The 14,197-nt window shown below is 40.4% G+C and overlaps 1 protein-coding gene across 1 annotated transcript; it reads right to left on the bottom strand.

Annotated features, from left to right (window-relative positions):
• Window positions 1-4,035: 4,035 nt before the first annotated feature.
• Window positions 4,036-5,043, bottom strand: LOC135707775 (putative uncharacterized protein DDB_G0290521). The gene has a single exon (XM_065229657.1). The coding sequence runs from the start codon at window positions 4,996-4,998 to the stop codon at window positions 4,147-4,149; it is 852 nt and encodes a 283-aa protein (XP_065085729.1). The 5' UTR covers window positions 4,999-5,043; the 3' UTR covers window positions 4,036-4,146.
• Window positions 5,044-14,197: the final 9,154 nt, after the last annotated feature.

The raw sequence follows: 14,197 nt of genomic DNA, 5'->3' as shown, positions 1-14,197 counted from the left end.
GAAGATGGTGAAGAAGATCGGTATTCGTGGCTCCTCTGGAAAACTTTCTTGTGTGGTGGGCTCTGTATTGCTTGGTAGCTTTGTTTCTGCTTTCCTGGGCCTCTTAAGATAGTTGCCCAATGGGTATTAGAAACGAAGAAATCACTTTCGCCCCGTGTATGAGCACTTTATGAACAGACACGGGGAGATAGTACCATGGATATAGATCGACTAGTTTACGAGCCGTTTCTATTCCGTAGCTTTCGAATCTCTCACAGTTAAATTCGTAGCCTGATGATAGTATAAGAGTTATTAGTTGAATACACATTTATCCAAGTATTCATATGATTTATTACCTGACGTTAATTTCCAACATGAGGGAACTACGGAAAAACAAAAGTGAGGTGTGCTCCGGGGATGCTCTGCAACTTTTGGCCATCACAGATAACAACGGCGAGAACAGTGATATCGACGAAGATTCGTACAATTTGAATCGGAACGTAATAAACATTAAACATGAATGATGTTGGTATTGTTTATTGACAAAATCGAAAAATATTTAAAGTACATAATCAATTCAGTCAATGGTCGTTTGGGGGTGGTCTGGTTTTGATACCGAGTCATTTTGTTAGTCACTAGAAATAACCCAGGTTGCTTGGTTATCCATTTGTATGCCTCTTTTCACACCTACTCGATAACAGTCCCGTGGTTTCACAAAATCGCCATTTCAAATTCTGAAAAGTGACAAGTTTCAATGCAAGTATTTCGGTTAAGGGTGAAGTGGGGGCGGTCTAGTTCCTTCACCATTTCATTGCATTTTCTTGTACTTTCAATTGCTCAAAGAATGGCCTGCTCGTTTTTGCCCGTTTAGAAGTTATTGGTATTGGAAATTGGGTAACTTTTCAAATATTAATGATAGCAATTTACAGTCTTCTAAAAAGATATGTAATTTGCTATTTCTAACATCTTTGTACAACGTGCCAAACATGTAGAAATATTATAGAAAAAGTTACAGATACAAAACGGATTTTAACAATGTCTCCACAATATAACCTTTATATCTCAGCAGTTATAAGAGCTAGAAAGTTATAGTCTTGAGCAAAGCTGTTCACAGTAATGTTCTTTACAGCTTTCCCGAACACAATTATTCATATTAAAAAAAAAAATTGATCTCACTTTTAGGTGGATTAATCTTTAATTTTCTTTCACCATAAGAAGGAGTGTTGTAACCCGAGAAACATCTCAGAAGACACCTAGTACCTTTACTCAACCATTTCAGCGTAAATAAAAAAGCGCGTGTTTTTAAACCCTTGGTACCACTTTGCGGTGTAGTGGTACGCGTGATTACCTCTCACCCCAGCAGGTTTGTTCAATCTTAGTCGGCGCCGCCGGGATGTTCTGAGGCATAACATCTCTGATCACGCCGGGAAGTTAGCTCTTTGTTTCCTCTGTTCGGGACCTAACACCACTACAACCAGTTATTTGATCTATTGTAGTATATCTCGTGTCCGTTGTATAGAGCATGTCGAGCAAAATTAAGGAATGACACCGATAATGACCATGCATCAGAACCCGAGTCTTAACCACTTCAAACTAGGGAACAACGAATGGAAGATTAGGAATCACATAGACGAAGAACAAATTAACTCATTTTTCCTTGTTTCAAGATCATTCTCGGTGGACAAAGCCGAGTCTTGCCACTATCAACAATTATGGGGCTAGTAAAGCCGTTGGTCCCGGTTCATGCGTTGAAGGATCGATATGTAGGGTCCAGGTGTGGGAGCTGCCTCCCTGGCGTTGGTAGCAATCGTGATCAGCACGGAAAACAAGATCGATGGAAAACAAATCAAGGAGAATCCTAACCGAATACCCTACCCTAACCTCCAACTTCGTAGCACTTATGAGGGTGTCGCTAAGTCGGTGACCTCTCGTTAGGTAAGTAATACATCAGCATTTCTTTCCCTATCCCTATGATTCATCCATAAAATCGTTCGCTGAATCCTAAAATGTATTCAAAAAATCTCAGTAGGATAGTTTTCAAGATACAGCTACAAAATAAAATTTCACATGAAAATCGGTTTTTTTCTTCTAAAATACAAATATCTCCAGTTGTAATGAAGTTATCTCAATTATTATAACGCTAAATTAAAGGTGACATTTTCTTTCGATCAGCTGAATACAATTTGTCAAGGAGATTAGTGGTATTATTGTTAATTAATAGTTTGTTGATTTCAGCTAAGTTTTTAAGCAAGAATAAATGCAATAAAAATGTTTTGATTTTTTTTTATCGATTTAGGGGGGGAAATACAAGTACATAACACGTCAAAAACTCGACGATTTTCGGAATTGATTTTTTGTGAGTAAATGAAACAACGCAAACGTTTGGGGTTTTTTGCATTAAATTGCTTAAATGTTCCTCTACATTTGAGATTTTTTTCATTGGTGTGCGACCTCTGGGGCTCCTTGGGGTCACATCGGAAGGAGGTCGCCTCCAGTGGGGATTGGTAATTGGCAAGCGTTCTAGAGACTTGAAAAATGGACAAAACTTACTTTTATCAATTAGTCCTTATTTAGAAAAGATTTGTGTTCTATGTGAACCTCGTAAACAAAAGAAAAAAGATTTAAAAATTTAGAAAAAAATAACTGAAAAAAAATGATTTTTTTTCCACCTTAGGCAGACCAGAAAATTATTTATTGTTAACTTTTTCATGATATCAGTGGTTCACATAGAGTAAAAATCTATTTATTTTAATATGCGCCAGGTTTCAAGTCATTTGGATGAGAACTTTTTGAGTTATCTTTCCCGCCAATTTGGAAAACACCGTTTCGAGAAAAACGCGTTTAAAGTTTTGGGTTGTGTAAAAACATGATTTCTGGAACTTACGGTTAATCGGCGATACTGGGGCCATAGATCACTCCTTCCTCGTGCTCGTAGCATTTTTTAAAAAATTTTAAAGTAAAATATAAAAAATCGATAAAAAAAATTTGATTTGTATTGCAAAATTCTATGTAAGTCTTTGTGAATTTTTAATTTCTTCTTCTTCTTTCCTTTATTTAACGTCGGTCTCTGTTCCGCAATCTATTTACGGCAATCGAATGTAAAGGAAGGCAGCTTTCACACCTGCTTAGGATATCGCACCCATTCAAACACACATGGGCTGGGACCAACAGCTATACTTCCCTTCCGAAGGAAGACGTGACCAGATTTTTTTTAATTTGAAGTAAAACTTTTTTTTTAAGTTTTTTTTTTATCCTACTGAGATTTTTACTGACTACATTTTTGGATTCAACGTACGAGTTCAAATATGATATAAGCTAGTGTTACAGAAAAACATTAGGGCAGAAGTTAGGTCGATAGCGTGTCCAAAATCTCTAGAGCCATGAACTGTAATGGAGTATACGTAGTTACGAAGGTTGCCAAGTAACCAGCAAGCGCGTTTATTGCCATTTTTGCAATATGAAACTGATATGCGACTAATACCGTGCCGATTCAAATTTCGGACACTTAAACTCGAATTTCGGACACTTTGAAAAGTTGATTATCTCGGTCGAATATGATCCACATGTCTTGTAAATTTTAATTTTTTTTTTGACTAGTGCCCTCCACGATCATCTAACATTATTACTTTGTTTCTAACTGGATGTAATATTTAATTAAAAATGAAAGTGTCCGAAATTTGAATCGTCCGAAATTTGAATCGGAACGGTATAAAGTTCGGAAGCCCTGTTATAAATTTATATTGTAACATGGGCGATCAACTGACAATTAGTGGACTTGTTACGCACACAACGGTCGTGAACAAAAACTGCGATTTGGATAAGATAACCAATTAAAAAGCCTTGCTAATGAGTTCAAGATTTATTGCTTTATGTACACGTAAGCTGAGGTAGCATTCGTCAGCTTATTAAAGAAGTAATAAATTATGATGATAACCTATACATTATCTTATCGGTCTATTCGGTATTACCAGAAGAGCATCATTAATTTCCTTTTACAAACGACGCTGTGTTGTTGGACTAATTCTAGTTAAGCTCACAATCTGAGCCATGTCTACTGATTGTTTCACTCTTGATTGCTTGTTTTCTTTATCAAAATTAGCAACCAGTCAAATATTTCAGCTTGCATTGGAATAAATATGGGGAATTAAATAGCAACACCACCGTCTATTATATGTGGGCAGAACTTATACTTTCTGTTACGGATGCAATTAAAGTTTCAGCAGTTGGTGGTCCAACAGTTTCCGCCGTAGGTACACCAGGAACTGTTACAGTTGTAACTTCAACAGTTACAGTGGAGCCAGGAGTTGGAGCCGTAGGAATTGTTGGTGATGGCGTTGGTGCCACTGGAATTGAAACATCAGGAGTGACCGTTGTGATCTCAGTTGGTGCAGTTGGTACGGTAGTAATTTCTGGAGCAAGGGTCGTTACAGGTGCTGCTGTTGTGATTTCTGGAGTAACCGTAGACGGGATTGCTGGAATTGAGGTAGTGGTCTCTGGTACCGTTGGACTTGGAGTAGGGGCCTCTGGTACCGTTGGACTTGGAGTAGGGGCCTCTGGTATCGTTGGACTTGGAGTAGGGGCCTCTGGTGCTGGTGTTGGTGCTGGTGTTGGTGCTGGTGTTGGTGCTGGTGTTGGTGCTGGGGTTGGTGCTGGGGTTGGTGCTGGCGTTGGTGCTGGGGTTGGTGCTGGCGTTGGTGCTGGGGTTGGTGCTGGGGTTGGTATGGTGGTGGTTGTTGTAGCTGAGCCACCCGTACATGATGATACTGGCAAATTACATTTGGCTATTCCCGGAAACTCACATCGCTGCAGCGTTGTTGCGAAATGTTGATTGATCGGGCATGACATCAAGTGTGCCCAACCTAAGTTGCACTTGTAGAACAAACAACAATCTACCTCATGCGCAAAATGAGTAGGATTATTTGGATTTTCATTGGTTGGGCATCTTTCTGGTGTCCATATAGGATTATTTGCATTAATCAATGCAAAAGCACTTATCAAGAGCAATATAGAACTCTTCATTTCTATTTTATAGTTTGCACTCAACCCCCGGGGTTCACTACCTATTTCAGACTTATACTGATAAACTGTTCGCAGCTGAATTTGTAAACGTCTTTTATAGCTATAATCCAATTTCTTATCATTATTGCTGGAAAGAGATATGAGCATATCTGGGGACTGAATACATGCTTACAAATATTCGTCATAATCCGCTTCAGATTGATAATCAAATGCGACCATTCACGTTCTTTTTTCATAAAAATGTAAATGTTAATATTTAAGCGAGCAATGATAATCATCAACATCACGTGAAATAACCATATGGTTTTATCTTGCTCGAGAACAGTTTTGATATCCTTGCGTATTATATTGCTTCATATATGCTCATAAATGACCTATGCAGCTTGACTTGATGCGGAATTTATGGAAATCCCCAAAGTAGAATGTTTTCGTATCTATACGGGAGCTGTGGCTAAAATGAACATACACACCAAAAAATTAATTTTGATATCACATCAAAGTGGATGCACTTTAATCGTATCAAAAATATGATGTAATATTGCTTGCCAAAAAGGACAAAATTATCATTAATATAGTGCATTAACTGACGTTACGCTGCTTTTACTGCATTTGTTTAATTTGGTAATTTTGGATGTAATATTAAAATTTATTTATTTTTGCTGTGTAGGGAGTACTCTCACACTAATGATTACAAATTCTAATCTCATTCCGGACAAGTAAAGAATGTCCTAAAGTATTAAAGTAACTGTAATAGTCATAGGGGAGGTGGGGGTAACATTGACAGGCGGGATAATGTAAAAGAAAGTGCTTCAGCGGGAACCTTCCGCAAGTATCTCCAGCCAAGAAACAAGCTCTCCTGTGTTTTTTGCTGATGTCACGGAGGCAACTCCAGACAGTTTAACACTCCATCGTTTTGAACCATCTTAGTTTCTTGTGCAGGACCCTGCCCTTTGGTTCAGTGAGGGTTAGAGCGCGTTCTGCCAGGTTGGTCGAGGCAGATTTCATTTGTGAGTGAGTGATGAACATTGTTATGTGCAATTCACTTTTAAAGGTGCGTTCCATATTTCATCACATGTAGTTCCAAAGAGCCTGAATGAAATGTGGAAATGAAGATACGATATGAAGGAACATTGATACTAATGGTATAAAACACAAGTAAATTCTTCCAGAAATAAGTTAAGATAACATATTGAAAAATGTTTTAATTGTCAGTGAACAAATGTAACGTTGCATTGAAATACTTTAAATCGTGTTAAATTTAAATGTTCCCTCATTTCACATCCGTTGAACCATTCTGAACGGCCATCCCGAAGAGGTTATATCACATCATTGCTAATAATGTATATATCTATATCTTTTCCGGTACCATGGAGTCGACAAGGTAATAGTATAAGGAGAACCGCAAAATGAAGCATATACGATACGAAAATGGAATGATGCTCGTGTTACGGTTTTATAGAACGCAACTAGGAACTCAAGATAATCATACTAAAAATGTGGACGTCAATATATGGTGCATCAAATCAGAAATGACATGGGAGATTTTCAGGAACTATCAGTGATGCAGAGAAGGACAACGAGCTCACAAATAGACACGACAATTGGTCAGAAGAGTGAAGAAACAGCGAAAGTTGGTGAGATCGCTTTAAATTAAAGTCTGGAATGTGCAAAAATTGGTCAACTTCAAATTGGTGTATTTCTGTTAAAAATGCATAAAAAACCTGAAATGCTGCATTTGGAATTTGAGTGTATGATGCTATGTTGGTTGGTTGCTATGATGAGTTTTCATCGTTTGCTCTCCAGTTTTCAAAATGACGTCCAAGCAAGACGAGCAGCGTGTCAAAATTTTGCTCGAGAATCCGACGTTCTCACACGCCAAGTTGGCAAAATTGCTGGATGTGGCCAAATCGACCGTGACAAACGATTTAAAAGTGTTCGGGGAGCGTCTGTCGACCACCAGGAAGCCTGGAAGCGGCGGCAATGGTAATCCGGACGTGGCAGTAAGGACGAAGAAGGTGGCGGTGAAATATAATATTCCTATCAAATCCTAACCTCTCCATCCGGAACGTCGCTGGCAAGCTCAATGTCTCCCATACTACTGTGTAGCGGGCCAAGAAACGAGCCGAGATGTCGACGTTTAAGAATGTGAAGGTGGCGAACCGAGATTAAAAACAAAACACGTCGGCAAAGCAGCGGTCCCAAAAGCTGTATACGAATCTGCTCACAAAGTTCTACTGTGTCGTCATGGACGACGAAACTTATGTGAAGGCGGATTCAAGCAGCTTCCGGGGTAGGAGTTATATACCGCATCAGGAAAAGGGAAGGTGGCTGAAATTTTCAAAACCATCAAACTATCGAAGTTCCCGAAAAAATATCTCGTCTGGCAGGCCATATGCACGTGTGGTCTAAAAAGCGGCATTTTCATTACTACGGGAACCATCAATCAAGAGATCTACGTCCAGAATTGCATGAAAAAGCGGCTGCTACTATTCCTAAAGCAACATAATAGACCTGTGCTGTTCTGGCCGGAGTTGGCGAGCTGCCACTATGGGATAAAGGCAATCGAGTGATACGATGCGAACAACGTGGTTGTGGTACCCAAAGACCACAACCCTTCCAACACATTCCTCGTTCTGCTAGCGAATGAGCAACATCAGGGTCTGTTGTCTCGTCACAAGGCATAGCTTTGAAAGTGTTTTTTTCACCGCGAAACATTATTTTCCGCAAAAAGTTTTTGTGCCTCAGGTGACTCGCGCATTTCTGGAGGAAGCAGCCGATCCTGGCGAAGCCTACGGTCGGACTGTCCACCTTTAAAACCCGCTTCGACGATATCGAAATTCGGCATACGGCAAAACACACGGACGGTGTGTACAACTGGAAACTATAACCAGCAGAAAGCAGTGAGCCACCGCACGGACGGTGTGTACGACCGGCATCTATTGTGGCAGAGCAGCAACAATATAAGCAGTAGAAACGGTAAGGGCAAATAATAGCACGTATCTGTTTTTTGTATACCCATTCCTCTGACTGTTTGCTTGTGAATCGTCTGTCTCTCCCCCAGTGGAATCGTTCCACATAGGGTGGTTCTTTAATAAAAAAATAATTACTTCTTAACGAAAGTTTTCATTTTCAATTTCGTATGGATGAAGGACAGGGGGGCGTCAAGCCTCCCAATGATAAAGTAAGAAAGCGTCATTACCAGGCGTCTTCTGCTTCGCCTTGGGTTGTCTACTTTCGGCAGAAAGAGAAAGCCCTAAACTTCTTAGGGATTAAAAGAACGTTGACGCGTCGTTTCCCGGGGACCGAATTTCATCAGGTCAATCGGAACAAACTGCGTATAACTGCACTCACATATAAAGTCGCAAATGACATTGCTGACGACGAAGGTTATAACGAAGAGTATTACGTCTACATCCCATCTCGAGATGTGGAGATAGACGGCGTGGTCTCTGCAGTGAGCCTGACGTGTGATGACGTCATGGAAGGTATGGGGCGCCTTCAAAATGCTGCAACATCTACCGTGGACGTTCTGGGTTGCAGGATATTGTATTCAGCGACCACGGTAGATGGTCAAAAGACTTATTCCCCTTCAGGCTCACTACAGGTGTCTTTCGCTGGATCGGTTCTCCCAAAGTTTTTAGAAATTGAAAATGTTTTTTTCCCGGTGCGACTTTTTGTACCAAGGGTATATAATTGTACCAACTGCAAAAAGTTGGGACACACAGCTGCTTTTTGTGACAACAAGCCCCGTTGTGGCAAATGTAGCCAAAACCACATGGAGGGTGCTTGCCAACAGGAAGCAACTAAATGTGCTTACTGTGGCAAAGAACCTCTTCATGCTTTGCAGGACTGCCCCGCGTACAAGAAACGTACCAACAATGTGAAGCGTTCAATAAAAGAACGCTCCAAGCTGACGTTTGCAGAAATGGTTAAGTTGCAAAATGGAACCTCTGTTTCGTTGGCATCAGCCGCTCAAAATGAAAACACTTTTGAGATTTTGTCTTCCGATGAACTGGACTCTGACATAGCAGATGAGAGTGAGTCTCCGGAGGTACACGCCCCCGGTAAAAGGAAGCCGACTAGCTCCCCGGGAGTGCGCCGGAAAAAAAATAAAACCACTCTCAAAAGCATGCAAAAATCTGAAGGTAGCGGGGATTCATTGAAAAACCCGAACAAATCGGTAATTGCTGCTCCATCTGATCCTTGCTGCAGCTTTTCCACCCCGCCGCTACCTAATAAAGGTAATCGTAAGAGGTTACCAAAAATAAACACCACGTCTACTCGCAATTCAAAGAAAACTCTCCCGTCCAAGCGAGGAAAGATTAAATTTAAGGACATTGTGGATAACATTTTGAATGCCCTCGGCTTTCTCGACGAATCGCCACTTCGAGGGCTTATTGACCTGCTTGTTCCTATAGTCGGAAACTACTTCAAGCAATTGACTGCATCATGGCCCCTCATTGGTGAATTCATATCTTTCGATGGATAATTCGTCGAGTGAGGATCAAGATATGATCACTTTATTACAATGGAACTGTCGTAGTTTAATACCTAAATTAGACTCGTTCAAGTATTTGATTCACAATTCTGATTGTGATATATTTGCACTCTGTGAAACTTGGCTTTCTTCTGAAGATGAACTAAACTTCCACGATTTTAACATTATCCGCCTGGACCGAGATGATTCATATGGTGGCGTACTTTTGGGGATCAAAAAGTGCTACCCCTTCTATAAAATCTCAATCCCAATAATTTCAGGCATTGAAATTGTCGCTTGCCAAATAAATGTGAAGAACAAAGATCTTTGCATAGCTTCTGTATATGTCCCTCCTAGGACTTCCATAAACCGCCGTCAGCTTTGGAGTTCAGTTAATATCCTTCCATCTCCAGTTCTAATACTGGGCGATATGAACTCACACGGTACTGGTTGGGGCGAATCATACGATGACAATAGAGCGGGTATTTTCTATGATTTGTGCGACGATTTCAACTTGACTATCTTGAACACTGGTGAAGCAACACGTATAGCAAACCCTCCTGCTCGAGAGAGCCGTCTTGACATTTCTTTGTGCTCTAACTCACTATCATTAGATTGTCTGTGGAAGGTTATCAATGATCCCCATGGTAGTGATCACTTGCCAATTATTATTTCAATCAAAAGTGGTCGTCTAAAAACAGATCAGTCAATTCAAGTTTTTTTTGACCTCACGAGGAACATTGATTGGCAAAAATTTGTATCGGCGGTAACTCTTGGTATTGATTCTACCGATCCTCTACCACCACTGGAAGAGTATCGTTTCTTTACCGAGCTAATCTACAAAAGCGCATTAGAAGCTCAGAAACGACGTGTTCCAAGTGCATCCCTCAAAAGAAGACCCGCCACCCCTGGATGGGATGACGAATGCACAAAGTTGTATCTTGAGAAATCCAATGCCTTTAAAGATTATCGTAGACATGAAAGATCTGAGCTTTTTGAAAAGTATCTAAAGCTTGAAAAAAAGCTTAAAAACTTACTAAAAGCAAAGAAACGAAACTACTGGCGTACTTTTATCGAGGGACTTTCTAGAGAAACCTCGATGACAACGCTTTGGAAAAAGGCTCGCTATATGCGTAACCGCTCATCTTCCAATGAGAGTGAAGAATACTCCTCCCAATGGATATTCGACTTCGCTAAAAAGGTTTGTCCAGATTCTGTTCCAGCACAACCAACTTTAAGGGATACAGTCCGAAGTAACGGTTCTCTGGATGAACCATTCACAATACTGGAATTTTCAATGGCACTTCTTTCATCGAATAACTCTGCTCCGGGAAGCGATATGATCAAATTCGACCTTCTAAAAAACCTCCCCGATATCGCTAAAAGACGATTACTTAACCTATATAATTCATTTATGGAATTCAATATAGTTCCACCAGCATGGAGACAGGTTAAAGTAATAGCTATTCAAAAGCCTGGGAAACCAGCGTCTGATCACAATTCTTACCGTCCGATCTCTATGTTATCATGCCTGAGGAAATTATTAGAAAAAATGATCCTATTAAGACTTGACCATTGGGTTGAATCAAACAATCTACTTTCAAATACGCAATTTGGTTTCCGGAAGAGTAAAGGAACAAACGATTGTCTAGCGATGCTTTCATCTGATATTCAACTGGCCTTTGCGCACAAGGAGCAATTGGCTTCAGTCTTTTTGGATATTAAGGGCGCATTTGATTCGGTTTCCATAGACATACTGTCAGACAATTTGCACAGTAGTGGATTACCCGGTATTTTGAATAATTTCTTGTATAATTTGCTGTCAGAAAAACAAATGACCTTCAAACTAGGTCAACTGACAACTTCTAGAATTAGCTACATGGGCTTACCCCAAGGTTCATGTTTAAGTCCCTTGTTTTATAATTTCTATGTCAAAGATATTGATAACTGCTTAGATAATCTATGCACGCTTAGACAGCTTGCAGACGATGCCGTGGTTTCCATGAGAGGTCCACGTGCGGAAATCTTGCAAAGACCATTGCAAAATTCCCTAAATAACCTGTCTCTCTGGGCAAGAAATTTAGGGATCGAGTTTTCACCGCAAAAAACTGAATTGGTAGTGTTTACAAGGAAGCGGTTTCCAGCCCAACTGCGTCTAAATCTTTTGGGCAGAGACATTACCCAATCTTTAACCTTCAAATACCTTGGAGTCTGGTTTGATTCAAAATGCACTTGGGGTACCCATATTACGTATTTGAAACAAAAGTGTCAACAAAGGATCAACTTTCTACGATCAATTTCCGGGACATGGTGGGGTGCTCACCCGGAAGACCTCATTAAACTATATAAAACGACTATTCTTTCAGTTCTTGAGTATGGCTCTTTTTGCTTCCACTCGGCAAGAAAAAGCCACTTAATCAAATTGGAACGTATTCAATATCGTTGTTTACGTATTGCCCTTGGCTGTATGCATTCAACACACAATATGAGCCTAGAGGTACTAGCGGGCGTAAAACCCCTGCAGAACCGTTTCTGGGAGCTCTCATTAAGAATATTGATTAAATGTAGTGTCAGTAACAACCTTGTGATTGAAAACTTCGAAGAAATGCTCGAATTGAGCATCCAGTCTAGATTCGTGCGAATCTATCTTAATTATATGTCATCGGAGATTAGCCTTCCTTGCTATAACCCCTCTCGTGTATGCTTTACTAACTACAGTTCCCCCATTGACTACGATCTCTCCATGAAACAGGCTATTCAAGGAGTTCCAGATCAACTTCGACCTATCTCAATTCCCCGCATTTTTGCTGAAAAGTACCAACAAGTCAATTGCAATAGAAGATTTTTCACTGATGGATCACGCATTGATGGATCCACTGGCTTCGGCGTCTTCAATGAATACTCAACCGCCTTTCGGAAACTTCAGGAACCTTGTTCCGTTTATGTTGCTGAGCTAGCAGCAATCAACTTCGCATTGGGGATGATTTCCGATATGCCCATAGACCATTACTTCATCTTCTCGGATAGTCTCAGTTCGATTGAGGCTATTCGGTCGATGAAACAAGGTAGGCACTCATCTTATTTCCTTTCAAAGGTAAGGGAACAGATGAGTTTGCTGGTCGAAAGATCATATATGATTACCTTTGTATGGGTCCCCTCACATTGCTCAATCCCAGGCAATGAGAAAGCAGACTCTCTCGCAAAGGTGGGCGCACAACAAGGCGAGATTTATGATAGAAGAATTTCACATGATGAATTTTTCCCATTAGTACGTCAGAGTTCTCTTTTAAGTTGGCAAAACGATTGGACAAATAATTCTCTTGGGCGGTGGTTACATTCCATTATTCCAAATGTTTCTTCGAGAGCGTGGTTCAAAGGTCTGGATGTAAGTCGGGGATTCATTCGAGTGATGTCAAGACTTATGTCCAACCACTACTCGCTAGACGCACATCTCTATAGAATAAACCTCGTTGACAGCAATATATGTAGGTGCAGAACCGGTTATGATGACATCGATCACGCAGTTTGGTATTGCCCGGGTAATGACGCCTCCAGAGCACGACTATTGGATACCCTAGTGGCCCGAGGTAGACAACCCTTCCGTGAAGTAAGAGATGTATTGGGAACACGTGATCTTCCCTACATGCAAGCGATCTACGAATTCCTTTGTTTGTCTGATGTTAGAGTTTGATGTGACTATCCCCTCCTTTCCAAACAATTTCCCGCCATTGTGTCCCAGTCTTATTATCCTCCTGTTCCTGTGCTACTTGCCCCTGCCCAGCCAGGATTTGGTCAACCGTCCGAGAGTAGTATCTGAAGGAGGCTTCAGAAACCAGTTTCCTACCTAGATCCTTCCAATTGAAATTGTTACCTATTAACCTCGAGCCCGCCACGAGTAATTGGTACCCAATACTAACCTAGAAATACTGCTATTTAAAATGTAAATCAAACATTACTGATTTTGGCTCCGCAAAGTGTCACACACGACTGAGCCTAGTAAATAAACGAACTAGTTAAAAAAAAAAAAACCCTCCCAACAGCCCAGAACTCCACCCTATTGAACGGTATTGGGCCTTGGTCAAACGGAATCTAAAAAAAAAAAAACTAATAAATCCATGGAAAACGGGCAGCATTTTAAATCTAACTGGCGTTCGGCGGCGAATAAGATCGATGAGACTACTGTGCAAAATTTAATGGAGGGGTTAAGCGGAAGGCACGGCAGTTCGGATTTGGCATACCAAAAGAATAAACGAACATTTTTTCCTTTAAATATATGAATTGAACTACCAAAAGAAAAATAAGAATATTGTTGCAATACGAATTTTGACTGAAAGAAACGATTTTTTGTCGACCAATTTTTGCGCATTCCAGTCTTTATTTCTCATATTTATACAAACAATACGCGCCAGAATTATAAAAAAGGTTTTTTTTTTTAATTCTGGAAGTGTGAAAGCATTACATGTATCCAATTAATATATCGGTGTGTTCATGCGGGGCTTATTGTATATGAAGGCGACCTCAGATTGTACGTGTATGAACAGGCATTCTTGAAATGGGTCGTTTGATGTACAGTAGAGCTATCACCTTCCATCGCCAGGACTAAAACTGTTTGCATCTATGTATAAAAATAGCTGCAAACAATTTTCTTCCATAAAAGCACTGCCGGCCAGTGGGAAATGGATTGTAGACACACACTTAGCTTCTTGTGCAGGAGCTGGTGCT

The sequence above is a fragment of the Ochlerotatus camptorhynchus genome, unplaced genomic scaffold (assembly GCF_037179485.1).
Source record: "Ochlerotatus camptorhynchus isolate MF236.1 unplaced genomic scaffold, CSIRO-AGI_Acam_v1.1 ptg000317l, whole genome shotgun sequence".
Taxonomy (NCBI): Eukaryota; Metazoa; Arthropoda; class Insecta; order Diptera; family Culicidae; genus Ochlerotatus; species Ochlerotatus camptorhynchus.
The sequence above is the reverse complement of the archived record's forward strand: the minus strand, read 5'-3'. Positions and strand labels throughout refer to the sequence as shown.

Excerpts from the sequence above, each read along its gene's own strand:
- LOC135707775 (XM_065229657.1), bottom strand. The coding sequence starts at position 4,998 with ATGAAGAGTTCTATATTGCTCTTGATAAGTGCTTTTGCATTGATTAAT.